Raw genomic sequence first — 27,434 nt, forward strand, 5'->3', positions numbered from 1 at the left:
TTCAATATCAAGGTCTTGTCGGGCACAGTGGCTCATGCCTGTAATTGCAGCATTTTAAGATGCCGAGGCGGGTGGATCACTTGAGATCAGAAGTTCAAGACCATCCTGGCCAACATGCTGAAACCCTGTCTCTACTAAAAAGTACAAAAAATTAGCTGGACATGGTGGCTGGAGCCTGTAATCCCAGCTACTTGGGAGGCTGAGGCAGGAGAATCTCTTGAACCTGGAAGGCAGAGGTTGCAATGAGCCAAGATTGCGCCACTGCACTCCAGCCTGGCGACAGAGTGAGGCTCCATCTCAAAAAAAAAAAAAAAAAAATCAATGTCTCAATGCAGACGGCCAGGTATCAGGTGTCCATCCATGTCTCCCAAAAGCCACTTGGCACCAGGAGCAGACAGGAAAGGCAAAGAGGAGCCAGACTGAAGCAGAGCTTCTTAGCTCCCAAGCCACACAGGTGGCCACAAGTCAGAGAGGCTGTGTGTGTGTGTGTGTGTGTGTGTGTGTGTGTATGTGTATTTCTTCAGTTCAGTGTGTGTGTATGTATGTTTCTTCTGCAGCTCAGTGTGTGTGTGTGTGTATTACTTCAGCTCAGTGTGTGTGTGTGTATTCCTTCAGCTCAGTGTGTGTGTGTGTATGTATGTTTCTTCTGCAGCTCAGTGTGTGTGTGTGTGTGTGTGTGTATTCCTTCAGCTCAGTGTGTGTGTGTGTATTCCTTCAGCTCAGTGTGTGTGTGTGTGTATGTATGTTTCTTCTGCAGCTCTGTGTGTGTGTGTGTGTTTCTTCTGCAGCTCAGGATGCCTCCAACATTTCTGCTGAAGCCTCACCCTCACTCCTGGCCCATCCTGAGGCCTCTACCTAAGATGCCAATGAGTAGCCCAGACACTGGGGCTCCAGCGTTTGTCACCAGGTGGTACCTGGATGTGGGAGGTAGACAGGTCAGATGGCCAGTTTGGGCAGTGCCCCTCATGCCTATCTGGCCCTGGGTCCCTATGCCACCTTGCTGGGGAGGGTCTTTTCGCTTACACCTCCTCTGAGCCGACTCTGTGCAGTAACACAAATGTGTATCAGGCACATGCTTTCCCCAAAAGGTGGATGACCAGTTGGGTGATCAGGGCTGTTAGGGGGCTGAAGGGTCCTGGGGAGTCCAGGTCTAGCCAAGTTGAGGCATATCCTGCTGCATTTTCCAGCCACCTGGCCCAAATACACCACCTGAACCCACCACCAGGTATTCCCACACCCCATGGGTGGCCTTGACACACACACCCTGCGCTTTTCTCCAAGTCCAGGAGCAGCCCAGTCTTCCCTCAGGGCACCGCGGCCTGCTTGGGACTGCACAGTGCCTGGGAGGGTGCCTGGGGAGGGTCACAAGGGACATGGTGCTAGAAGCAGGAAAAGTGTAGGGACCGGAAAAGCCCCCATGCATCCTGGAAGGGACATGGGCCAGTTTGAGCAGGGGCGTGAGAGTCCAGCCCTGGCCTTGCCAGGTGGAGAGGTGCGTGGACCAGACATCCGCGGCAGGAGGCGGGGGAACATGCCAAGAGGCGGAAGGGGCACGCGGAGACCCCCAGGGGGCGCCGGAAGGGGCGCGCCGGGCGGTTGGCCGCTGCCGGGGCGGCGGCCGTTGGCGAGCTGAGGCCTGCCAGGCGAAGTCTGGAGACTAGCCGGGCCGCGGCCGCAATGGCCAAGGACTCGCCCAGCCCCTTAGGCGCGTCGCCCAAGAAGCCAGGCTGCTCCAGCCCGGCGGCGGCAATGCTAGAGAACCAGAGGCGGGAGCTGGAGAAGCTACGGGCAGAGCTGGAGGCGGAGCGGGCAGGCTGGCGGGCTGAACGGCGGCGCTTCGCTGCCCAGGAGCGCCAGCTGCGTGAGGAGGCCGAGCGGGAGCGGCGGCAGCTGGCTGACCATCTGCGCTCCAAGTGGGAGGCACAGCTCGGCCGGGAGTTGCGGCAGCTGCAAGAGGAGATGCAGCGGGAACGCGAGGCCGAGATCCGGCAGCTGCTGCGCTGGAAGGAGGCCGAGCAGCGGCAGCTGCAGCAGCTGCTGCACCGGGAGCGCGATGGCGTGATGCGCCAAGCCCGGGAGCTGCAGCGCCAGCTGGCCGAGGAGCTGGTGAACCGCGGCCACTGTAGCCGCCCGGGGGCGTCCGAGGTCTCCGCGGCGCAGTGCCGCTGTCGCCTGCAGGAAGTGTTGGCGCAGCTTCGCTGGCAGACTGACGGCGAGCAGGCGGCGCGCATCCGCTATCTGCAGGCGGCGCTGGAGGTGGAGCGCCAGCTCTTCCTCAAGTACATCCTGGCGCACTTCCGCGGGCACCCGGTTTCATCGGGATCACCGGACCCCCAAGCTGTGCATTCCTTGGAAGAACTGCTGCCCCAGACCTCCAGCGGCTCTTGCCACGCCCCCAAACCCGCCTGTCAACTCGGATCTCTAGACAGCCTGAGTGCTGAAGTCGGTGTGCGCTCCGGCTCGCTAGACCTGGTGTCCTCTGAGTGCTCCAGCTCCCTAGACAGTCTGCTCTCCACGCACGCCAGCTCCCTTGATTGCTTCGCACCTGCGCGTTCCCGCTCGCTTGACAGCACCCGGAGCCTCCCCAAGGCCTCCAAATCCGAGGAGCGGCCCTCCTCACCAGACACCTCCACCCCTGGCTCCCGGAGGCTCCCGCCGCCACCATCGCCACTCCCGCCGCCACCATCGCCACTCCCGCCGCCACCACCACCATCAGTCCACAGGAAACTCAGCAACCCGCGGGGAGAAGAAGGCTCTGAGAGCCGGCCCTGCGAAGTCCTTACTCCCTCACCCCCGGGCCTGGGCCACCAAGAGCTGATAAAGCTGAACTGGCTGCTGGCCAAGGCGTTGTGGGTGCTGGCGCGCCGCTGTTCTACCCTGCAAGAGGAGAACAAGCAGCTGCGGCGTGCAGGCTGCCCCTACCAGGCAGACGAGAAGGTGAAGCGGCTCAAGGTAAAGCGCGCGGAGCTGACGGGGCTCGCGCGGCGCCTAGCTGACCGCGCCCGCAAGCTGCAGGAGACCAGTCTCTGGGCCGTGAGCGCACCTGTGCCCAGCGAGAGTTGCGCCGGCCTGGAGCTATGCCAAGTCTTTGCCCGCCAGCGCGTTCGGGACCTGTCGGAACAGGCGAGCGCGCTGCTGGCCAAGGACAAGCAGATCGAAGAGCTGCGGCAGGAGTGCCACCTCCTGCAGGCGCGTCTCGCCTCGGGTCCCTGCAGCGACCTGCATACTGGAAGGGGCGGCCCCTGCACCCAGTGGCTCAACGTCAGAGACTTAGACCGCCTGCAGCGCGAGTCCCAGAGGGAAGTGCTGCGCCTGCAGAGGCAGTTGACGCTTCAGCAGGGAAACGGTGGCGCCCGGCCCGAGGCGGGCGGCCAGAGCGCAACCTGCGAGGAGGTGCGACGGCAGATGCTGGCGCTGGAGCGCGAGCTGGACCAGCGGCGGCGCGAGTGCCAGGAGCTGGGCGCGCAGGCGGCGGCGGCGCGGCGACGAGGCGAGGAGGCCGAGACACAGCTGCAGGCGGCGCTTCTCAAAAACGCCTGGCTGACGGAGGAGAATGGGCGGCTGCAGGCCAAGACCGACTGGGTGAGGAAGGTGGAGGCTGAGAATAGCGAAGTGCGCGGCCACCTGGGCCGCGTGTGTCAAGAGCGCGATGCCGCCGGCTTGATCGCCGAACAGCTGCTGCAGCAGGCGGCGTGCGGGCAGGACAGGCAGCAGCAGCTGCAACGCGACCCGCAGAAGGCCCTGTGTGACCTCCATGCTTCCCGGAAGGAGATACAGGCGCTCCAGTGTCGGCCTGGTCACCCTCCCGAAGAGCCCTGGGAGACCAGTCAAATGCCGGAGTCCCAAGTTAAAGGTAGCAGAAGGCCCAAGTTCCAGGCACGGCCTGAAGACTACGCAGTGTCACAGCCCAACAGAGACATACAGGAGAAAAGAGAAGCCTCCCTCGAGGAGAGCCCAGTTGCCCTTGGGGAGCCAGCCAGTGTCCCCCAAGTTTCAGAGACAGTCCCTGCCAGCCAACCTCTGTCCAGGAAAACCAGCTCCCGGTCAAACTCCTCCTCTGAGGGGTCGATGTGGGCCACCGTGCCATCCTGCCCTACTCTGGACACGGACACAGCCAGTGAGGTGGATGAGCTGGAGCCTGACAGCGTGTCCCTGGCCCTGGAAATGGGGGGCTCGGCGGCTCCTGCTGCTCCCAAGCTCAAGATCTTCATGGCTCAGTATAACTACAACCCATTTGAGGGGCCCAATGATCACCCTGAGGGTGAGCTGCCCCTCACAGCTGGGGACTACATATATATCTTTGGGGACATGGATGAGGATGGCTTCTATGAGGGGGAGCTTGAGGATGGCCGGCGGGGGCTGGTGCCCTCCAACTTCGTGGAGCAGATTCCAGACAGCTACATCCCAGGCTGCCTGCCTGCCAAATCCCCTGACCTTGGCCCCAATCAACTCCCAGCTGGGCAGGACGAAGCTCTGGAGGAAGACAGCTTATTACCTGGGGAAGCCCAGGGAGTGGTGGACAGAGGGCTGTGCCAGATGGTCAGGGTGGGCTCCAGGACAGAAGTAGCAACAGAGATCCTGGATACCAAGATGGAAGCCTGCCAGCTGGGCTTGCTGCAGAGCATGGGGAAGCAGGGCCTCTCCAGACCCCTTCTGGGGTCCAAAGGGGTGCTCCGTATGGCTCCCATGCAGCTGCACCTGCAGAATGTCACAGCCACATCGGCCAAGATCACCTGGGTCTACAGCAGCCACTGCCACCCTCATGTGGTATATCTTGATGACCGAGAGCATGCCCTGACCCCAGCAGGCGTGAGCTGCTACACCTTCCAGGGCCTGTGCCCCGGCACGCACTACCGGGCGTGGGTGGAGGTGCGGCTGCCATGGGACTTGCTGCAGGTGTATTGGGGAACTATGTCCTCCACCATCACCTTTGACACACTCTTGGCAGGACCTCCCCACCCGCCGCTGGATGTGCTGGTGGAGCACCATGCCTCGCCAGGTGTCCTGGTGGTCAGCTGGCTCCCTGTGACCATTGACTCAGCTGGGTCCTCCAATGGAGTCCAGGTCACCGGTTATGCTGTGTATGCAGATGGGCTTAAGGTTTGTGAGGTCGCCGATGCCACTGCTGGGAGCACCCTATTGGAATTCTCCCAGCTACAGGTGCCCCTCACGTGGCAGAAGGTCTCAGTGAGAACCATGTCACTCTGTGGTGAGTCCCTGGATTCAGTGCCGGCTCAGATCCCCGAGGACTGCTTCATGTGTCACCGATGGCCAGAGACTCCACCTTTTAGCTACACTTGTGGCGACCCATCCACCTACAGAGTCACCTTCCCCGTCTGCCCCCAGAAGCTGGCACTGGCTCCTCTGAGTGCCAAGGCCAGCCCCCACAACCCTGGAAGCTGCGGGGAGCCCCAGGCCAAGTTCCTAGAAGCATTCTTTGAAGAACCCCCAAGGAGGCAATCCCCAGTGTCCAACCTGGGCTCAGAAGGAGAATGTCTGAGTTCAGGGGCTGGCAGCCAAGCCCAGGAGCTTGCAGAGGGCTGGGAGGGCTGTAGAAAGGACCTGCTCTTTCAGAAGAGTCCCCAGAACCACAGGCCACCTTTGGTCAGTGACCAGCCTGGGGAGAAGGAAAATTGCTACGGGCACATGGGCACCAGCAAAAGCCCTGCTGCAGGATTCATCTGTCTACATACCGAGTGTGGGCCCAGGAAGGAACCGTGTCAGGAAAAGGCTGCCCTTGAGAGGGTACTTTGGCAAAAGCAAGATGCCCAAGGGTTCACACCTCCCCAGCTGGGCGCCAGCCAACAGTATGCATCTGACTTCCATAACATTTTGGAGGAGAAGCAGGAGGCACTGTGCTTGGATCTGTGGGGCACAGAGAGGCGAGAGGAGAGGAGGGAGCCCAAGCCCCACAGCAGTCAAGGACAAGCTCTGGGGGTCAAGAGAGAGTGCCAGCTCCATGAGCCCAGCTCAGCACTGTGTCCAGCTCCATCCGCCAAAGTCATCAAGACGCCCAGGGGTGGCCCCCAACAGCTGGGGACGGGTGCCAACACTCCAGCAAGGGTCTTTGTGGCCCTCTCTGATTACAACCCCCTGGTGATGTCTGCCAACCCCAAGGCTGCAGAGGAGGAGCTGGTCTTCCAGAAAAGGCAGTTGCTAAGAGTGTGGGGCTCTCAGGACACCCACGACTTCTACCTCAGCAAGTGCAACAGGCAAGTGGGCAATATCCCTGGGCACCTAGTGGCTGAGATGGAGGTGGGCACAGAGCAGACTGATAGGAGGCGGCATTTGCCGGCCCAAGGGCACCTGCCTTCTGTGGCCCACCTTGAAGATTTTCAGGGGCTCACCATCCCCCAGGGTTCCTCCCTAGTGCTCCAAGGGAACTCCGAGAGACTCCCACTGTGGACTCCAAAGATCATGATAGCAGCTCTGGACTACGATCCTGGGGATGGGCAAATGGGGGGCCATGCGAAGGGCAGGCTGGCGCTGAGGGCAGGGGACGTGGTCATGGTTTATGGGCCTAGGGATGACCAAGGATTCTATTATGGAGAGTTGGGCGGCCACAGGGGCCTGGTTCCTGCCCACCTGCTGGATCACATGTCCCTCCATGGACACTGAGCAAGCATTCTTGCCCAGGTAGTGGCCTCTGGCTGCTCACACCCTGCCAGAGGAGAAACAAGCTTTCAGACCCTCACACCAGCACCCCTCCTCACCACCATAAGTAGCATGTGCTCCAACTGCCACTGTGTTAAACTGATGGTAGTCCTTAAACTGATGGTAGTCCTTAAGCGTCCCCTAGGCTCTGTAAGTAGCAGGACTTAAGCCTGAGTTATTTGCGAAAGCAAACACAACAAGCCAACCCCTGAGAGTTTGAGAGGCCATTTCAAAGTTGCTGATAACTATGGCAGGTATATGGAGAAGCGCCTTTTTCTGTGGCCAATGTGTGTTTTCTCTAGGAGGTTAAGATTATCTATCCATTGCCTTGTACGAAAGTCTCAAGAAAAGTCTACATCTTAAAAAGAAAAAAGCAATCTGAATGTTATTTTTGGGATGTGAGGGTGATCTGGCTGCGACATGTGTCACCCCATTGATCACCAGGGTTGATTCGGCTGATCTGGCTGACTAGGCGGGTATCCCTTCCTCCCTCACCACTCCAAGTATGTCCCTCCAGAAGCTGTGCGCTCAGTGGAAGAGGATGACCATCCCCAATAGAGGACGATCGGTCTTCAGTCAAGAGTATAAGAGTAGCTGTGCTCCCCTGCTAGAACCTCCAAATGAGCTCTCAGAATGTTATTTTTATGTCTTATGTCCAACCCCTCATTAAAATGTTCATAGAAAAAACATATTTTAGAAGTTGAAGCACAACCAAGGAAACATGAGCCTGGCTTTCCTCCCTCTCACTTCTGTGCATTGGGTCCGCAAGGGCTACAGAAATGTTTTCCTGGCCAGGGAAGGGAGGGTGCACCCTTCTGCTTTTTTTTTCCTGGCTGCAGTCTATTCCCAGAACACATTCCATCACATGGTTCCCAGAACTCAGATTGTGCAGTGGCCACGTCATCATTGGCTGGGGCTCACAGTCACAGCAGCAGAGGCCTCCCTAAACCTCCCTCTCCTCTAGCCCCACCCGCTGTCCCCTGCCTGCTCCTCATGCCCCCATGCTGGGTCCCCTGGCCTCACTTCCGTTGCCATGTTTTCATAATCCTCTCAGGCTCTGGGCAGCAGCGCTGCCCACGGTAGGACCAGATCATATAAGGAAAATACTGCAGGCTCATCTTGGGGCTGCACTGGGGACCTGAGAACACCTTATCCCACTATACCTGCTGCACCTCATCTGACACCAGCTTCTCTGCTTTGCCCAAGGTCCCTAGGCCCTGAATACTTACTTTTTAAGGTCAGCCTAGCTCAGGATGTGCTAGTTTGGCTGCAGAGGGTCCTACTAAGAGCCAGGACTGAGGAGCAAGGCCCAAAAAACTCCTCTGGGCCACATCTTCCCTGAGGGCATCCCCGCAGGGAGGCCGTGTGCTGCTGAGCCCTTTGCTAAGTGGGTAGTCAGTGTCTCCCAGATGACGATCTTGCTTCATTCAGATAGCTTTCGTAGCTCACCGCTTGTCTGAGTCACTTCCTGTGAGGGATCACCTTGGGATGGCATTTCTTTTCCTTTTTTTTTTTCTTTGGTGACAGAGTCTCACACTGTCACCCAGGCTGAGGTGCAATGGCACAATCTTGGCTCACCACAACCTCTGTCTCCCAGGTTCACACGATTATCCGGCCTTAGCCTCCCGAGTAGCTGGGATTACAGGTGCACAGCATTACACCTGGCTAATTTTTTGCATTTTTTAGTAGAGACGGGGTTTCACTATGTTGGCCAGACTAGTCTCAAACTCCTGACCTCGTGATCCGCCCGCCTCAGCCTCCCAAAGTGCTGGGATTACAGGCATGAGCCACCACGTCCGGCCTTCTTTTCTTCTTTTCTGTTTTTTTTTTTTCTTTTTGAGTTGGAGTCTTGCTCTGTTGCCCAGGCTGGAGTGCAGTGGTGCGATCTTAGTTCACTGCAAGCTCTGCCTCCCGGGTTCACGCCATTCTCCTGCCTCAGCCTCCTGAGTAGCTGGGACTACAGGCGCCCGCCACCACGCCTGGCTAATTTTTTGTATTTTTAGTAGAGACGGGGTTTCACTGTGTTAGCCAGGATGGTCTCGATCTCCTGACCTCATTATCTGCCCACTTCAGCCTCCCAAAGTGCTGGGATTACAGGCGTGAGCCACTGCGCCCGGCCCTTTCCTTTTTTTGAGACAGAGTCTTGGTCTGTTGCCCAGGCTGGAGGGCAGTGGCACAATCACAGCTCACTGCAGTCTTGAGCTTCAGGGCTCAAATTATTCTCTCACCTCAGCCTCCCAAGTAGCTGGGACTACAGATGTGCACCACCACACCTAGCTAATTTGGTGTGTGCATAGAAGCAGGGGTCTCACTGTGTTGCCCAGGCTGGTCTCAAATTCCTGGGCTCAAGCAATTCGCCTGCCTCAACCTCCCAAAGTGTTGGGATTACAGGCCTGAGCCACCACACCTGATGCCTGGCTAATTTTTAAATTTTTTGGTAGAGATAGGGTCCCACTATGTTGCCCAGGTTGGTCTGGAACTCCTGCGCTCAAGTGATTCTCCTGCTTTGGCCTCCCGAAGTGCTGGGATTACAGGCCCTGAGCCACTGCACACAGAGGGTATTTCTTTATTTGCCCCATTTTGCAGAAGAGCTTCCTGAGGCTCAGAGGGGCCCCCTCATCTAAGCTCACATCATGGCTCAAAGTCACCTCCTCCATAGACTTCCCAGGCTGCCCCTCTGGGAGGGCGGGAATGAGGGGTGGTCTTTATCCTTCTCTCCTTCTCTTTGATACCCTTTTGTTTCCCCATGTCCAACAACACTGTCAGAGGAAAGACACTTCCAGAATACCCAGGTAAAAAAAAAAAAAAAAAGAGACAATAAGGAAAGGACACTGCCTTCTCCGGTGTCATCAGAAATGACCGAAAGCACCCTGGTGCAGAAGGACCAGAGCCACCAACTGGTTCCATGGCAAGTTCATGAACTGAGGCCACTGGGTTCTACCACGCTGTCCCTGGGGCTAAAGGTGGGGACAGGGAAGGTGCAGGCCTGAGGTCTATCTCAACCTAACACACTTACTGCTGCCTTATCCTCAAAGAACACAGGAGATGGCCGAGTGCGGTGGCTCATGCCTGTAATCCCAGCACTTTGAGAGGCCAAGGCGGGCAGATCACCTGAGGTAAGGAGTTTGAGACCAGCCTGGGCAACATGTTGAAACCCCATCTCTACTAAAAACACAAAAATTAGCCAGACATGGTGGTGCATTCCTGTAGTCCCAGCTACTCGGAAGGCTGACGCAGGAGAATCACTTGAACCCGGGAAGCAGAAGTTGCAGTGAGCCAAGATAGCTCCACAGCACTCCAGCCTGAGCAACATAGTGAGACCCCATCTCTTTAAAAATAAATAAATAGGGCCAGGTGCCGTGGCTTACGCCTATAATCCCAGCACTTTGGGAGGCCAAGGTGGGTGGATCACGAGGTCAAGAGATCGAGACCATCCTGGCTAACATGGTGAAACCCCATCTCTCCTAAAAATACAAAAAAATTAGCCAGGCGTGGTGGTGGGCGCCTGTAGTCCCAGATACTCGGGAGACTGAGGCAGGAGAATGGCATGAACCCGGGAGGCGGAGCTTGCAGTGAGCCGAGATTGCGCCACTGCACTCCAGCCTGGGTGAGAGAGCAAAACTCCATCTCAAAAAAAATAAAATAAATAAATAAATAAATAAATAGGCCTGGTGCCATGGCTCACACCTGTAATCCCAGCACTTTGGAAGGCCGAGGCAGGCGGATCACAAGGTCAAGAGTTCAAGACGAGCCTGACCAATACAGTGAAACACTGTCTCTACTAAAAACACAAAAAAATTAGCTGGACGTGGTGGCACACAGCTGTAGCCCCAGCTACTCGGGAGGCTAGGCAGAAGAATCACTTGAACCCGGGAGGCAGAGGTTGCAGTGAGCCAAGATAGCGCCACTACACCCCAGCCTGGGTGACAGAGCAAGACTCCATCTAAAAATTAAATAAATAAATAAATAACATTAAAAATAAACTTTTTTTTTTTTTAAATTTAAGTTTAAAAAAGTAGGCCGGGTGTGGTGGCTCACGCCTGTAATCCCAGAACTTTGGGAGGCCGAGGTGGATGGATCACGAGGTCAGGAGTTCAAGACCAGCCTGACCAACATGGTGAAACCCCATCCCTACTAAAAATACAAAAATTAGCTGGGTGTGGTGGCGGGTGCCTGTAATCCCAGCTACTCGGGAGGCTGAGACAGAGAATTGCTTGAACCCTGGAGGTGGAGGTTCAAGGGTTGCAGTGAGCCAAGAATGCGCCACTGCACTCCAGCCTGGTGACAGAGCAAGACTCCGTCTCAAAAAAAATAAAAATAAAAAATAACTGGGCGTGGTGGCCCGCGCCTATAGTCCCAGCTACTTGGGAGGCTGAGACAGGAGAAACGCTTGAACCCGGGAGGTGGAGCTTGCAGTGAGCCGAGATCGCACCACTGCACTCCAGCCTGGGCGACAGAGCGAGACTCCGTCTCAAAAAAAAAAGAAAGCAAGGAGGGAGGGAGGGAGGGAGGGAAGGAAGGAAGGAAGATTAAATGTCAATGGCTCATACTTGTAATCTCAGCACTTTGGGAGGCGAGGCAAGTGGATCGCTTGAGCACAGGAATTCAAGACCAGCCTGGGCAACATGTCGAAACCCCGTATCTACTAAAAATACAAAAATTGGCCTGGTATGGTGGTTCACACCTATGGTCCCAACTACTCGAGAAGCTGAGGTGGGAGAATCGCTTGAGCCTGGGAAGCAGTGGTTTCAGTGAGCCAAGATCGAGCTACTGCACTCCAGCCTGGGTGACAGAGTGAGACCCTGTCTCAAAAGAAAAATAAAATAAATGACAATGTAAAGGCAAATTTTGTCTATAACAATATCATAATAGGATTGAATTATTACAGTGCAGTTGTTATAATTAAGTTTACAATAGAATATTCTTGGCTGAAACCCAGACAAACTAAAATCACCAACTGCTTACAAACCATAAAGATCAGTATTAGGAGTTGTTAGCTTATTAGTGAAAACCCAAATAGGTAAGGCTTTTTTTTTAGCAGTGAGTCTCTGCTCAGTGAAGACCTGGGCACCCTCATTTTGAGTCTTGGTATTTCTTTCCATTTGAAAGGGTGGAGTGGATGAGTGGATCCCCAATGTTTTCAGTTCCTCCACCTGGTCCCCATTCTGTCATGGTGTGATGATAGCTCACTGCAGCCTCAACCTCCAGGGCTCAAACCATCCTTTCCACTCAGCCTCCTGAGTATCTGGAGGCATGCACCACCACATCCAGCTAATTAATGTGTGTGTGCAGAGATGAGGAGTTCTCGCTATGTTGCCTAGCTTGGCTCCAACTCCTGGCCTGAAGCCATCCTCCTGCCTCTGCCTCCCATGGAATAGTCGATTTTTTTTGTTGTTTTTTTGAGATGGAGTCTCACTCTGTCACTCAGGCTGCAGTGCAGTGATTCGATCTTGGCTCACTGCAGCCTTCCGGGTTCAAGCGATTCTCCTGCCTCAGCCTCCTGAGTAGCTGGGCCTGCAGGTGCATGCCACCATGCCCAGTTAATTTTTTTTTTTTTTTTTTTTTGAGACAGATTCTCACTCTGTCACCCAGGCTGGAGTACAGTAGTGTGATCTCGGCTCATTGCAACCTCCGCCTTCTGGTGCAAGTGATTCTCATGTCTCAGCCTCCCAAGTAGCTGGGATTACAGGCATGCACCACCACACCCAGCTAATTTTTTGTATTTTAGTAGAGACGGTGTTTCACTATGTTGGCCAGACTGGTCTCGAACTCCTGACCTCAGATGATCTACCCACCTTGCTCCCAAACTGCTGGGATTACAGGTGGGAGCCACTGCACCCGGCCTATGGAAGTTTTCAATGCCTGTCTAGCTAGGGATCATTGAACATGTTGTATGTGGGGTAGACTGCAGCTGCAGGATCCGTACCAGGGTGTTGGTGAAGATGCAATGGGGTTGCCCCAGCGTCCTTGAGAAAGACTACCACCTTGTGGCCGGGCGCGGTGGCTCACACCTGTAATCCCAGCACTTTGGGAGGCCGAGGCAGGTGGATCACGAGGTCAGGAGTCCGAGACCAGCCTGGCCAAGATGGTAAAACCCCGTCTCTTCCAAAAATACAAAAAAAATTATCTGGGCATGGTGGCTTGCGCCTGTAATCCCAGCTACTCAGGAGGCTGAGGCAGAGAATTGCTTGAACCCGGGAGGCAGAGGTTGCAATGAGTCGAGATCACGCCACTGCACTCCAGCCTGGGAGACAGAGTGAGACTCCATCTCAGAAAAAAAAAAAAAAGCAAAAACCTACCACCTTGTACTTCGTTCAACAGAGTGTCCAGTTGCTCCACAGAGCCTGGACTCCACAGGCTGCCACCACCCGTGCCACACTCACAGCAAAGCAGAGTCCCCACTGCTCAGCCCAGGGACCTGCTCAATCCTGCTCGCTCACCGGAGCCCTTGATGGCCTGGGACCTCGGCTGGCAAGTCCTTGGCTTCCTTCCCTTAGCATAATGTCCTTGAGCTTCATCCATTTTGTAGCATGTGTCAGAATTTCCTTCCTTTCATGAATAATTGTTTAAGGCCAGGGTGGTGGCACAAGCCTGTAGTTCCAGCACTTTGGAAGGCCAAGGTGGACAGATCACTTGAGCCAAGGAGTTGGAGACCAGCCTGGGTAACATGGCGAAACCTCATCTCTATTATTATTTTTTTATTTTTATTTTATTTTATTTTATTATTATTTTTTGAGATGGAGTTTCGCTCTGTTGCCCAGGCTGGAGTGCAATGGCGCGATCTTGGCTCACTGCAAGCTTCACCTCCCGGGTTCACGCCATTGTCCTGCCTCAGCCTCCCAAGTAGCTGGGACTACAGGCGCCTGCCACCACGCCTGGCTAATTTTTTGTATTTTTAGTAGAGACAGGGTTTCACCATGTTAGCCAGGATGGTCTTGATTGCCTGACCTTGTGATCCACCCGCCTCGGCCTCCCAAAGTGCTGGGATTACAGACATGAGCCACCGTGCCCGACCCATTATTATTATTTTGAGACAGAGTCTTGCTCTGTCACCCAAGCTGGAGTGCAGTAACACCATCTTGGCTCACTGCAACCTCCGCCTCCCAGGTTCAAGTGATTCTCCTGCCTCAGCCTCCCAAGTAGCCAGGATTATTGGCCGCCCACCACAACGCCTGGCTAATTTTTTTGTATTTTTAGTACAAACAGGGTTTCACCATGTTGGCCAGGATGCTCTCTAACTCCTGACCTCAGGTGATCTGCCTGCCTTGGCCTCCCAAAGTGTTGGGATTACAGGCGTGAGCCACTGTACCTGGCCTTCATCTCTATTTTTATTTTATTTTATTTTATTTTTCGAGACAGGGTCTTGCTCTGTCTTCTAGGCTGGAGTGCAGTGGCGCAATCTTGGCTCACTGCAGTCTCCACCTCCCGGGTTCAAGCGATTCTCTTGCCTCAGCCTCTCGAGTAGCTGGGACTAGAGGCATGTGTCACCATGCCCAGCTAAGGTTTGTATTTTTAGTAGAGGCAGGGTTTCACCATGTTGCCAAGACTGGTCTCGAACTCCTGACCTCAAGTGATCTGCCCACCTTGGCATCCCAACGTGCTGAGATTACAGGTGTGAGCCACCACACCTGGCCTCATCTCTATTATTTCAAAAAACATATTTTTTGGCTGAGTGCAGCAGCTCACACCTATAGTCCCAGCAGTTTGGGAGGCCAAGGCAGGTGGATCACAAGGTCAGGAGTTCGAGACCAGCCTGGCCAATATGGTGAAACCCCGTCTCTACTAAAAATACAAAAATTAGCCGGGCGTGGTGGCACGTGCCTGTAGTCCCAGCTACTTGGGAGGCTGAGGCAGAAGAATCACTTGAACCCAGGAGGCGGAGGTTGCAGTGAGCCGAGATCATGCCACTGCACTCCAGCCTGGGTGACAGAGCGAGACTCCATCTCAAAAAAAACCCATAGTTTTTAATTGTTTAAAATTATTATTAATATTTATTTATTTTATTTATTTATATTCTTTTTGATGGAGTCTTGCATTGTCACCCGGAATGGAGTGCAGTGGCGTAATCTCCCCTCACTGCAACCTCTGCCTCATGGGTTCAAGTGATTCTCCTGCCTCAGCCTCCCAAGTAGCTGGGATTACAGGTGCCCCCCACCACGCCCAGCTAATTTCTTTCTATTTTTAGTAGCAACGAGGTTTCACTATGTTGGCCAGGCTGGTCTTGAACTCCTGACATCATGATCCGCCCGCCTCGGCCTCTCAAAGTGCTGGGATTACAGGCATGAGCCACTGAGCCTGGCCTATTTTTTTCCTTTTTTTTTATTTTCATATTTTTTCTTTTTCTTCTTGTTACTTTTTAAAAATTTTATTTATTTATTTACTTATTTATTTATTTATTTATTTATTTATTTTCTGAGACAGAGCTTCAATCTGTCGCCCAGGCTGGAGTACAGTGGGGTGATCTCGGCTCACTGCAACCTCCGCCTCCCAGGTTCAAGCCATTCTCCTGCCTCAGCCTCTCGAGTAGCTGGGATTACAGGTGCCCGCCACCATGCTCAGCTAATTTTTTGTGTTTTTAGTGGAGATGGGATTTCACCATGTTGGCCAGGTTGGTCTCGAACTTCTGACCTCAAGTGATCCACCCACCTTGGCCTCCCAAATTGCTAGGATTACAGGCGTGAGCCACTGCACCCGGTCTATTTCTTTTTTATTTTTATTTTTATTTTTTTGAGACGGAGTTTCACTCTTGTTGCCTGGGCTGGAGTGCAATGGCACAATCTCAGCTCACTGCAACCTCACCCTCCGGGTTCAAGCGATTCTCCTGCCTCAGCCTCCCGAGTAGTTGGGATTACAGGCACGCATCACCACACCCAGCTAATTTTGTATTTTTAGTAGCGATGGGGTTTCTCCATGTTGGCCAGACTGGTATCTAACTCCCGACCTCAGGTGATCCGCCCGCCTTGGCCTCCCAAAGTGCTGGGATTACAGGCATGAGCCATTGCACCAGGTCTTTATCTAGGTTTTTCTATTGTCTGTGTTTCGTCATCCAACCATCCCCTACCAGAGTGTGCCTGGCCAATTTTCTTCCCTTCTTCCACCCCACCTTTTTTTTTTTTTTTTTTTTTGAGACAGTGTCTCACTCCGTCACCCGGGCTGGAGTGCAGTGGCATGATCTTGGTCACTGCAACCTCCACCTCCTAGGTTCAAGCAATTCTCATGCCTTGGCCTCCAGAGTAGCTGGGATTATAGGCATGTGCCACCACACCTGGCTAACTTTTGTATTTTTAGTAGAGAGGGGGTTTCCCCATGCTGTCTATGCTGGTTTCAAACCCCTGGCTTCAAGTGATTCGCCTGCCTCAGTCTCCCAAAGTGCTGGGATTATAGGTGTGAGCCACCACACCTGGCCTCCTTCCTTTTTAAGGCTGAATAATAGTCCATTGTGTGTATGTAATGCATTTTGTTTATCCATTCATCTGTCAATGGACACTTCGTTTGTTTCTACCTTTTAGCTATTGTGAATAACACTGCTGCTCTCCTTTACACTTTTCAAATACTAGATCCCTGATGAGCCCACAGCCTAGAAATGGAGTCTGAGCACAGTAAGCCACAAGACAGCTGCTTCTGCCGAGAGGACAGCCTGGGACCTTTCTGGTCAGGGGCAACAGACTTGGAGGTTGGCAGGCTGCTCTCTGACTGAGAAGTGGGGACAAGTATGGTTCCCACACACTAGGGAAGCAATGACAGACTAGCAAGGGAATAGAAACTTTAATTCATGCACTCTCAGGCCAGCCATGGTGGTGCAGACCTGTAATCCCAGCACTTTGGAAGGCCAAAGTGAGCCACTGTGCCCTGTTGTGTTTTGTTTTTTGAGACAGAATCTTGCTGTCACCCAGGCTGGAATGCAGTAGCACGATCATAGCCTCAACTTTCTGAGCTCAAGTGATCCTTTCACCTCAGCCTCCTGAGTAACTGGGACTACAGGTGCATGTCACCACGCCTAGCTAATTTTTTTTTTTTGGAAACATAGTCTTGCTCTTTCAGACAGGCTGGAGTGCAGTAGCACGATCTAGGCTCACTGCAACCTCTGTCTCCCAGGCTCAAGCAATTCTCCTGCTTCAGCCTCCCGAGTAGCTGGGGTTACAGGCATGCGCCACCACGCCCAGCTAATTTTTGTATTTTTAGTAGAGAGGAGGTTTCACCATGTTGGTCAGGGTGGTCTAAAACTCCTGACCTCAGGTAATCTGCCCACCTTGGCCTCCCAAAGTGTTAGGATTACAGGCGTGAGCCACCATGCCTGGCAATTTTTTTGTAGAGATGGAATTTTGCCATGTTGCCCAAGCTGGTCTCAAATTCCTGGGCTCAAGCAATCCACCTACCTCGGCCTCCCTACAGGCATGAGCCACTGAGCCTAGCCCCCAGCTAATTTTTACATTTTTTGTAAAGACAGGGTCTTGCTATGTTGTCCAGGCTGATCTCAAACACCTGGCCTCAAGAGATCCTCCTGCTTGGCCTTTCAAAGCACTCGGATTATTGGTGTGAGCCACCACTTCCCACCTAGCCTGTTCCATCACTTTTTACTTAATTTCACAACTTTCCCTGACCATTGCCTCAAATCAGCTTTTTTTTCTGACAGCTGCATTGTAGTCTTTGTCAGAGTTATGAAGGGGCACCCCCAGTCTTCACTCCAGCCCCCACCTGTTTTATTTTCCTCCATAACTCTCATCACCCCCCAGCATGTTACCTAGGTTTTTATCTTTTTTTTTTTAAATTAAGACAAGGTCTCGGCCAGGCGCAGTGGCTCAAGCCTGTAATCCTAGCACTTTGGGAGGCCGAGGCGGGTGGATCACGGAAGTCAGCAGATCGAGACCATCCTGGCTAACACAGTGAAACGCCGTCTCTACTAAAAATACAAAAAAATTAGCCAGGTGTGGTAGCGGGCGCCTGTAGTCCCAGCTACTCCGGAGGCTGAGGCAGGAGAATGGCGTGAACCCGGGAGGCGGAGCTTGCAGTGAGCCGATCGCACCACTGCACTTCAGCCTGGGCGAGACAGCGAGACTCCGTCTCAAAAAAAAAAAAAAAAAAAAAAAAAAAAAGACAAGGTCTCACTCTGTCACCCAGGCTAGAGTATGGAATACAGTGGAGCAACCACAGCTCACTGCTCACTGCAGCCTTGACTTCCTGGGCTGTTGATCCTCCCACCTAAACCTCCCAAGTAGCTGGGACTGTAGGCATGAGCCACCATGCCTGGCTAATTTTTGTATTTTCCGTAGAGACAGGGTTTCGTGCAAGCCACTGCACCTGATCGTGTGTTTCGGGCAACTCTGGGAGCAGTGGCACATGAAAGAAGAAAGGGACTGGGGACAGGTGCCAACCCATCAGCTGGTGTGGACCTCCGCCCCCTGGGAGGGTTACAAGTCCCGGGAGGAGGACCTCATGCCTCCGCCAGGGGGCAGCCTAGGTGCACTTAAGGGTCATTCTCCAGGGACTGCACACCTGACAGAGCTGCCTGGGCCACACCTGCCTGCCCAGTGTAAGGGGGAATAGGAAATACTGTATCTTTTTGACCGAGCAGGCCTGGAATCCACACCCCACCCGACCAGCCCTATTCTCTCCCTCCTTTCTCCCCAGAGCACCCTAGGCAGCCACCCCCCACATACTGAGAGGGGCTGTCCTTCCAGGGGAGCAGGGACCAGTGTCAGGCCCGGTCATTCTGACACCCACCCACAGAAAGATCTCCTTCTTCACCCCTCTGGCAGCCCTGCTCCCCTAAATCCTCAACTTCAGAGGCCATGGGCAGTTTTAAAGAAGCATAAGGGGCCCGGCGCCGTGGCTCACGCCTGTAATCCCAACAGTTTGGGAGGCCAAGGCGGGCGGATCACAAGGTCAAGAGATCGAGACCATCCTGGCTAACACGGTGAAACCCCGTCTCTACTAAAAATACAAAAAAATTAGCCCGGCATGGTGGCAGGCACCTGTAGTCCCAGCTACCCGGGAAGCTGAGGCAGGAGATTGGCGTGAACCCAGGAGGCAGAGCTTGCAGTGAGCTGAGATTGCGCCACTGCACTCCAGCCTGGGAAACAGAGTGAGACTCTGTCTCAAAAAAAAAAAAAAAAAAAGAAGCATAAGGCTAGAGAGGCAGGGCCACAGAGCCACTGGAGACTCCAGAACCCAGTCACTGGATCCAAATGCCAGCCTGCTCACAGACAGCTGCAAGGCCTCTCTGAGCCTCATTTTCCCAGACTGTGGCAGAACTGGTTTTGTTTTGAGCAGGTCAGGTGTGCAGAACGCTTGGCCTGGTGTCAGGACCCAGAGAAAGACCCAGACAGCTGATGAGAAGGGGGGCGTCGTGGCTTATGCCTGCAATCCCAGCTATGGGGGAGGCAGAGGCAGGAGGATCACTTGCAACCAGGAGTTCAAGAAAAGCCTAGGCAACATGGTGAGACTCTGTCTCTACAAAAAAAATTTAAAATAGGCCAGGCACGGTGGCTCATGCCTGTAATCCCAGCACTTTGGGAGGCCGAGGCAGGTGGATCACGAAGTCAGGAGATTGAGACCATCCTGGCCAACATGGTGAAACCCCATCTCCACTAAAAATACAAAAAATTAGCAGGGCGTGGTGGCACGCACCTATACTCCCAGCTACTCAGGAGGCTGAGGCAGGAGAATTGCTTGAACCCGGGAAGCAGAGGTTGCAGTGAGCTGAGATCGCACCACTGCACTCCAGCCTGGGCGACAGAGCGAGACTCTGTCTCAAAGAAAAAAAAGAAAGCTGATGAGGGCACAGGTCGGTCAGGGGTGGGGGCAAGGGAGCACAGTTCTAAGCCCCAGCTTGGCTCCCCGTGCAGAGCCCTGAGAATCTGGAGACTTTCAGCAGAAGGGAAGGCCGCACAGGTCTAGCAAATTGGCAGGCTGCTGGGGGGTAGGGGTAGGCTGGGAAAGAGGTGGATGCCTGGCTGTGGCCTGCACCAGGCCCCTTCCCTGACTGACTGCACGACCTGGAGGCCCAAAACCTGTCCAGTCCAGACCTGCCCAGGAGGGGAACAAGGGGGGATGGGCAGCCCAGCCGGCCCGAAGGCAGAGGAGCCTAACGAGTGGGCGAAGGGGCGGTGTCCAGAGAGTTCTGGTGCAAGGGTCACTAAGCCTGTCCAGGCCCCATCCACCCCTGCCCAGGTGCCTCTGGCCCATCTGTCCCCTCCACCTCTAGCTGACCTGCCCCCTCTCGCTCATTGCGGCTGTGGATTTTGAAAGCATGAGGCTAACTGATCAATTTCAGAGTCATTGTAAAAAATCTGGAGAAGATTTCACAAGAACACGATAGGAAAGATATGACTTTTTAAAAGCTCAGAGATATCTCTGCAGCCTATTTTAAGCTCATTCCACCTTCTGGTCACACCCTACTCTCCCTGTCTCACTACTGGGGTGGTTGAATTTGGAGGCTGGGTGGGGTGTGCAGGAGGTCAGGTGTTCCATCTGAGGTGGAACAAGATGGGCCAACTCTAATCTTGTGAAACCAAGCATATTGCCAGGTGGAGCCGGCTCCAGGAACCTAGGCACAGAAGGTTCCACACACGGTGGCACTGCTGACACCGCAGCCGGCCGCACAGGTCCTGCCAGCCTCCAGGCTCAGCCCCACCTGTCCCTGTCTTAGGTGCTGGGTGGGGTCCATAATGGGTTGTTCCCCCAGGCTGGAATGCTCTGTTTGGAAGATCTCCTAAACATCCCCCGCCCACAGGGCCCATCCACCCTCCCCATAAAGCCCTAGCCCTCACTATCTATATCTGATAACCACAGGCTTTTGTGCCATCTTTTTGCCCTTTCATGGGGTTCCTAGAAGCCCCAGTAAATCCTCCTGTCACTGACGGCCTGGCTGGTTGTACCTACCTTGGTGGAATTCCAGGACCTGAGCCTCAGTCTTAGGGTTGCCACGGTGCACAGCCTCTTGGTCAGGGTGCTTTGGGTCGAAGGTGCCCTCCCGAGGGCAAGGTACCTTCCTGCCCAGCCTGAGAATGGAGTGGGGGCTGAATCCGAACCCTGGCCCACTCACTTCTCAGTTGAGAGACCTCAGGCAGTTCCTTTGTTTTTTGACTTTCAGCCTCAATTTCCTCTTCCCTAAAATTGGCCTTCCAGCTGCCCTGTGCCTACAGCCAGCTCACTCCCAGGTATCCTTTGAAAGCACCCTCCACCACCTCTTGCAGGCAGCCTTCCCCATTCTCACCTCCCTTACAGGATTTAGCTACCCCTCCCACGTGCTCGGACAGCCCTTAGGCATAATCCCAAAATGCACCCAGGAATTACTCATTCATCCTGCCACCTCTCCCTTCAGACTGTCTTACTCCACCCTGCACCCTGAATGCAGGTACGTGGACGTGGCGTGGACCAGGCAACGGGATTTGTGGACCAACCCATTTCCAACTTAGGAAAGGCACCAACCGGCTCGTGAATGAGAAGCACTAGACTGAGGCTCTCAGCAGCCATACTTCCCCTGGAAAACTGACCTTTCCTGAGCTCACATATTGCTCAGCACAGCATACCCAGCTAGTTTAATTATTTCCCCCTTTTACATAGGGAATAACTCAGATTTGGAGAGGGGTGTGGTCATTTGTTACCGTCATTAGCAGGTTGGGGGCAGAGCTGGGGGCCTGAAACCAGGTGTGTCCCTTTGACCAATGCCCTTATCTGTAGGATTCCTTCCCCCACCCTGGGGCAGGGCCTGGGTCTAGGGAGGAGGCCAGAGGGAGAGATAGGAATTCAAATTGGTGGTGCTGGTGGTGGGGGAGGGTGAGGCCCTGGGAGTGGCCAGCACTCAGGGCTTGGGCAACAGGGTGCTCTGCAGAGTCACTGGGTGGGGGGAATAGCAGGGGCAGGCACAGACCTGCTGAGTCAGAGACGCCGCAGGGACTCCAGGGGGAGGCGTTTGGCAGATGGCTGTGGGCTGGGGCCTGGCAAAAGCACCCCAGGATGGTGGGTCAAGGAGTAGAATTGGGTGCTGAGGCCCCAACCAGGACCAGGGGATGTAAGAAGGAGGACGCCGTGGAGAGGGCAGGGGGCAACATTTTCCAGAAGGAGGGAGTGGTCAGTCTCCACAAGGTCAGGCGAGATAAGCGCTGCTGCACCCAGCCTCCCTCGTGACTGTGAGCAGAGGCTGTTGCCCCAGCTCAGGGGCTTCCTAGCATCTTGGCCATGAGGGATATGTGTAGCCTCCCCCATCCCCTGCCATCTGAGGCCCTGCTGGGCCCTGGTGATGGAGGAAGGCTCCCCAAAGAAAACTAGGAAGATAGAATTTGGAAATTCTATGCCATTAGGCCTTGGTCCACTTCCACCCTCTTATTATTGTTATTATTATTATTAGTTTTTTTTTTGAGATGGAGTTTTGCTCTTGTTGCCCAGGCTGGAGTGCAATGGTGTGATCTCAGCTCACTGCAACCTCTGCCTCCCAGGTTCAAGAGATTCTCCCACCTCAGCTTCCCAAGTAGCTGGGATTACAGGCGCCTGACACCACGCCCGACTAATTTTTGTACTTCTGTAGAGACAGGGTTTCACCATGTTGGCCAGGCTGGTCTTGAACTCCTGACCTCGAGTGATCTGCCTGCCTCGGCCTCCTAAAGTGCTGGGATTACAGGCGTGAGCCACCACACCAGGCCCTCTTTTTATTTTAGACACAGGGTCTCACTCTGTTGCCCAGGCTGGAGTACAGTGGTGCTATCATAGCTTACTTCAGCCTCAACCTCTCCAGGCTCAAGCAATCCTCCCACCTCAGCCTCCCAAGTAGCTGGGACTACAGGTGCCACCACCACGCCTGGCTAATTTTTTAAAAAGTTTTTTTGTAGAAACAGGGTCTTGCTATGTTGCCTAGGCTGTTCTGGACCTCCTGACTCTGTCTCCCAAAGTGTTGGGATTACAGGTGTGAGTTAATTGCACACAGCCCATCCCTTTCACTACAGAAGCCAGAGCCCCAAAGAGGTTCTTGGTGCCTCAAGAACCCTGTTCCTCAGCCCAGATGGAGGAGGGGATGTGTTTTCTCCACTCCTGCCCCACCTGCAAACTGCTAGAGAGGAATCTCAGCAGGGAAATGAAGCATTGCTTCACCTTGCCTCTACCTTTGGCGCTGGGGTACCCTCTCTGTCCACTTGACCCCCACTCCTCCAACCACCGAGGCTGTGCTGACCTTCTGCCTGCTCCATCCTGTAACTACCTCACATTCACACAACCCAATGAAGCAGATATGGCTCTGAGTTCCATTTCACAGGTACGAAAACTAAGGTCCATAGAAGTCAGTTCTAGGGCATCTGGCCTAGTGGCACAGCCAGGATTTTTTTTTTTTTTTTTTTTTTTGAGACCAAGTCTCGCTCTGTCACCACACTGGAGTGTAGTGGCACGATCTCGCCTCACTGCAACCTCTGCCTCCCGGGTTCAAGTGATTCTTCTGCCTCAGCCTCCTGAGTAGCTGGGATTACAGGTACGCACCACCGTGCCCGCCTCGGCCTCTGAAAGTGGTAGGATTACAGGTGTGAGCCACTGAGTTCGGCATTTTTTTTTTTTTTTTTTAATTTTTCAACTTTTTTTTTGGAGACTGAGTCTCTGTCACCCAGGCTGGAGTGCAATGGTGTGATCTTGGCTCACTGCAACCTCCGCCTCCCAGTTTCAAGTGATTCTCCTGCCTCAGCCTCCCGAGTAGCTGGGATTACAGGCATGTGCCACCACGTCAGGCTAATTTTGTATATATATGTATATTTTTTTTTAGTACAGATGGGGTTTCACCATATTGGTCAGGCTGGTCTCCAACTCCCGAACTCAGGTGATCCGCCCACCTCGGCCTCCTAAAGTGCTGGGATTACAGGCTTGAGCCACCGCGCCCGGCCGGATTTGGTTCCTGGTTCGACTGTCTCCCCACGGGTTTCACCGAGAAACAGGCCTGCTGGCCCTGCTGGCCCTTGTCTCCACCCATCACAGAAGAACAACTGGGTCCCCTCCTTTACCCATCCTGGGGCCATTGTATCCTACACAGACCCCAGAAAACAGACCCCGCCAGTCTAATGGTGGAGACAACTCCGAGATCAAATGGCACATGGCAGACTGATCAGGAGCAGGAGACCCAGGACCTGGGGGAGACAGAGCAGAGAATTCACAAACTACCCCAAGCAGAGGGCAAGCAAAGCTCCCTAAGAAAGTGGAGCCAGGCCACACACGGTGGCTCACGCCTATAACCCCAACACTTTGGGAGGCCGAGGCCGGTGGATCATGAGGTCAAGAGTTCAAGACCAGCTTGGCCAAGATGGTGAAACCGTGTCTCTACTGAAAATACAAAAATTAGGCCGGGCGCGGTGGCTCACGCCTGTAATCCCAGCACTTTCGGAGGCCGAGGCAGGCAGATCACGAGGTCAGGAGATCGAGACCATCCTGGCTAACATGGTGAAACCCCGTCTCTACTAAAAATACAAAAAATTAGCCAGGCGTGGTGGCGGACACTTGTAGTCCCAGCTACTCGGGAGGCTGAGGCAGGAGAATGGCGTGAACCTGGGAGATGGAGCTTGCAATGAGCCGAGATTGCGCCACTGCACTCCAGCCTGGGTGACAGAGCAAGACTCCGTCTCAAAAAAAAAAAAAAAATCAAAAATTAGCTTGGCATGGTGGTGGGTACCTGTAATCCAGCTACTCAGGAGGTTGAAGCAGAGAATCACTCGAACCCGGGAGGCAGAGGTTGCAGTGAGCCGAGATGGTGCCACTGCACTCCAGCCTGGGCGACAGAGCATAACTCTGTCTCAAAAAAAAAAAAAAAAAAGCTGGGCATAGTGGTGCACACCTGTAGTCCCAGCTGCTTGGGAGACTGAGGCAGGAGGATCCCTTGAGCCCATGAGTTTGAGGCTGCAGTGAGTTATGATTGCACCACTGCACTCCAGCCTGGAAGACAGAGTGAGAACCTGTCTCTAAAAAACAGATAAAAATACAAATAAAAAGGAAAGAGCATGGCCAGGTGCCGTGGCTCAAGCCTGTAATCCCAGCACTTTGGGAGGCCGAGGCTGGTGGATCACGAAGTCAGGAGTTCAAGACCAGTCTGGCCAAGACGGTGAAACCCTGTCTCTGCTAAAAACACAAAAATGAGCTGGGAGTGGTGGTGGGCGCCTGTAATCTCAGCTACTCGGGAGGCTGAGGCAGAGAATTGCTTGAAACCAGGAGGCAAAGGTTGCAATGAGCCAAGATTGCGCCATTGCACTCCAGCCTGGGGGCGACAGAGTGAGAATCTGTCTCAAAAAAAAACAAACAAAAAAAAAGAGGGCCGGGCGTGGTGGCTCAAGCCTGTAATCCCAGCACTCTGGAAGGCTGAGGCGGGCAGATCACGAGGTCAGGAGATCAAGATCATCCTGGCTAACACGGTGAAACCCCGTCTCTACTAAAAATACAAAAAATTAGTCCGGCGTGGTGGCAGGCGCCTGTAGTCCCAGCTACTCGGGAGGCTGAGGTAGGAGAATGACGTAAACCCAGGAGGCGGAGCTGGCAGTGAGCCGAGATTGCGCCACTGCACTCCAGCCTGGGGGACAAAGCAAGGCTCCGAAAAAAAAAGTGGCCGGGTGCGGTGGCTCACGCCTGTAATCCCAGCACTTTGGGAGGCCAAGGGGGGTTGATCCAGAGGTCAAGAGATCGAGACCATCCTGGCCAACCAATATGGTGAAATCCCGTCTCTACTAAAAATACACAAACTAGCTGGGCGTAGTGGTGTACACCTGTAGTCCCAGCTACTCGGGAGGCTGAGACAGGAGAATCACTTGAACCCAGGAGGCGGAGGTTGCTGTGAGCCAAGATGGTGCCACTGCACTCCAGCCTGGGCGACAAAGCAAGACTCTGTCTCAAAAAAAACAACAACAAAAAAGAGCAGCCAGAGAAAACCACACTAGGAGTGACCTTAGAGCAGGCACTGAAGAACAGCATGGCATGGCAGGCAGAGGGCATGGCAAGGGCACAGCCCCTTCCTTGGCTCCTCAGACCAGGGAAGTCAGTTCCCCTCTTATGACCAGACAAAGCAGCCTGCACCTTTTTGCCCAGCCCCAGCACCCTTGTGAGTATTCTGTCATCTTCTCCTTAGTCTGTGGGCTTCTGAGGCCAGGGAACACATCTGTGCTGTTCACTAGCCCAGTGCCCACCTCATCATTGCTGTCAGCATCTGTTGGTTGAATGACAGTTCCATGAGTGGCCTCCCTTGGGCTCAAGGTGCCTGGCTCTGCTAGGGGTGAAGGAGTGGTGACTTGACAGGGAGGTGTGTGGTGAGGAGCAGGGCACCCATCACAGGCCTGGCCTTTGCTATAGGGAATATGCTTGCTGGGGATGCATTCTTCAGATGGTGTTCCTAAGAGGGTGAACTGAGCTCATGTCAGTCTGAGGGGCTGGAGTCTGAGGTTAGCTACAGACCTTGGGCAGGTGACTTAACCTCTCTAACCTTGGTTTTCTAATCTGTAAAATGGGGTAGTACCAACACCCACTCCTAGGTGGTGATGAGAAACAGCAAGTACATGTGAGGAAAGTGCTTTGCCCATGCAGAGTGAAAACTCAATGTTGGGAGCCAAAATTAGCCACCAGAATTTGAGTGGGGCTGTTGCTCTTACATAAGAGAGATTCTACCTCCTGGTTACAGGACCTGTGTATGCTGCCTGCGTGTCATTCCCTGTGACAAAGAATGAATGCATTTATATGGCTTGGAAGCACCAGTAGGATGCATTGTGACAGGAGGGAAGGGGGAATTGGGAGGAAATTCATTCATTTGACTTTCTTTTTTTTCTTTTTTTTAAGACTGGATCTTGCTCTGTCATCATGGCTAGGCTGCAGTGATGCAATCTCAGCTCACTGCAGCCTTGACCTCCTGGGCTCAAGCTATTCTCCCACCTCACCCTCCTGAGTAGCTGGGACTTCAAGCACACACCACCAGGGCCTGGCTTTTTTCTTTTTTGTATTTTTAGAGACAGGGTTTCGCCATGTTGCCCAGGCTGGTCTGTAACTCCAGGGCTCAGCTGACCCACCCACCTCAGCCTTCCAAAGTGCTAGGATTACAGGCATGAGCCACCACCCCTGGCCTCATTCATTTGACTTTCATTTTCATTTTTATTATTATTTTTTTTAGACTCAGGGTCTCACTCAGTCTCCCAGGCTGGAGTACAGTGGTGTGACCTTGGCTTACTGCAGCGTCAAATTCCTGGGCTCAAATGATCCTTCTGCCTTAGCTTCTGAGTATTTGGGACTATAGGTTCATGCCACCATGCCTGGCTAATTTTTTTTTTTTTTTTTTGTGAGACCGTGTCTGGCTGTTGCCCAGCTACGGTACAATGGCGCAAGTATAGCTCACTGCAACCTCAAATTCTTGGGCTCAAGCAATCCTCCCACCTCAGCCTCCCAAGTAGCTAGGACTATAGACAAGTGCCACTATGCCTGGCTAATTTTAAAAATTTTTTGTAGAGATGAGATGTCACTATGTTGCCCAGACTGGTATCAAACTCCTGGACTCAAGCAATCATCCCTCCTTGGCTTCCCAGAGTGCTGGGATTATAGGCGCCAGCTACCATGAGTGGTCTCATTTGACTTTTTTTTTGAGACAGAGTCTTGCTTTGTAGCCCCAGGCTGGAGTACAGTGGCATGATCTCACCTCACTGTTACCTCTGTCTCCCGGGTTCAAGCGATTCTCCTGCCTCGGCTTCCCAAATAGCTGGGATTACGGGTGTGTGTCACCACACCCAGCTAATTTTTTTGTATTTTTAGTAGAGATAGGATTTCACATGTCGGCCAGGCTGGTCTCAAAC

The 27,434-nt window shown here is 53.7% G+C and overlaps 1 protein-coding gene and 2 non-coding genes across 3 annotated transcripts; 1 reads left to right on the forward strand and 2 right to left on the reverse strand.

Annotated features, from left to right (window-relative positions):
- The first annotated feature begins 1,183 nt into the window (after positions 1-1,183).
- Positions 1,184-7,335, forward strand: LOC129022842 (RIMS-binding protein 3A). The gene has a single exon (XM_054469076.1). It carries the CDS (start codon positions 1,678-1,680, stop codon positions 6,616-6,618), a length of 4,941 nt encoding a protein of 1,646 aa, XP_054325051.1. The 5' UTR covers positions 1,184-1,677; the 3' UTR covers positions 6,619-7,335.
- Positions 7,336-7,484: 149 nt separating this feature from the next.
- LOC129023761 (small Cajal body-specific RNA 18) lies at positions 7,485-7,567 on the reverse strand. Its single transcript, XR_008496908.1, has one exon. It is a non-coding gene; the product is annotated as a small Cajal body-specific RNA 18 (non-coding RNA).
- Positions 7,568-7,656: 89 nt separating this feature from the next.
- On the reverse strand, positions 7,657-7,799 carry LOC129023763 (small Cajal body-specific RNA 17). Its single transcript, XR_008496911.1, has one exon. It is a non-coding gene; the product is annotated as a small Cajal body-specific RNA 17 (non-coding RNA).
- Between the last annotated feature and the right edge of the window lie 19,635 nt (positions 7,800-27,434).

The sequence above is a fragment of the Pongo pygmaeus genome, chromosome 23 (assembly GCF_028885625.2).
Source record: "Pongo pygmaeus isolate AG05252 chromosome 23, NHGRI_mPonPyg2-v2.0_pri, whole genome shotgun sequence".
NCBI lineage: Eukaryota > Metazoa > Chordata > Mammalia > Primates > Hominidae > Pongo > Pongo pygmaeus.

Bases quoted from the DNA above. Each gene is read 5' to 3' on its own strand.
- LOC129022842 (XM_054469076.1), top strand. From the start codon at position 1,678: ATGGCCAAGGACTCGCCCAGCCCCTTAGGCGCGTCGCCCAAGAAGCCA.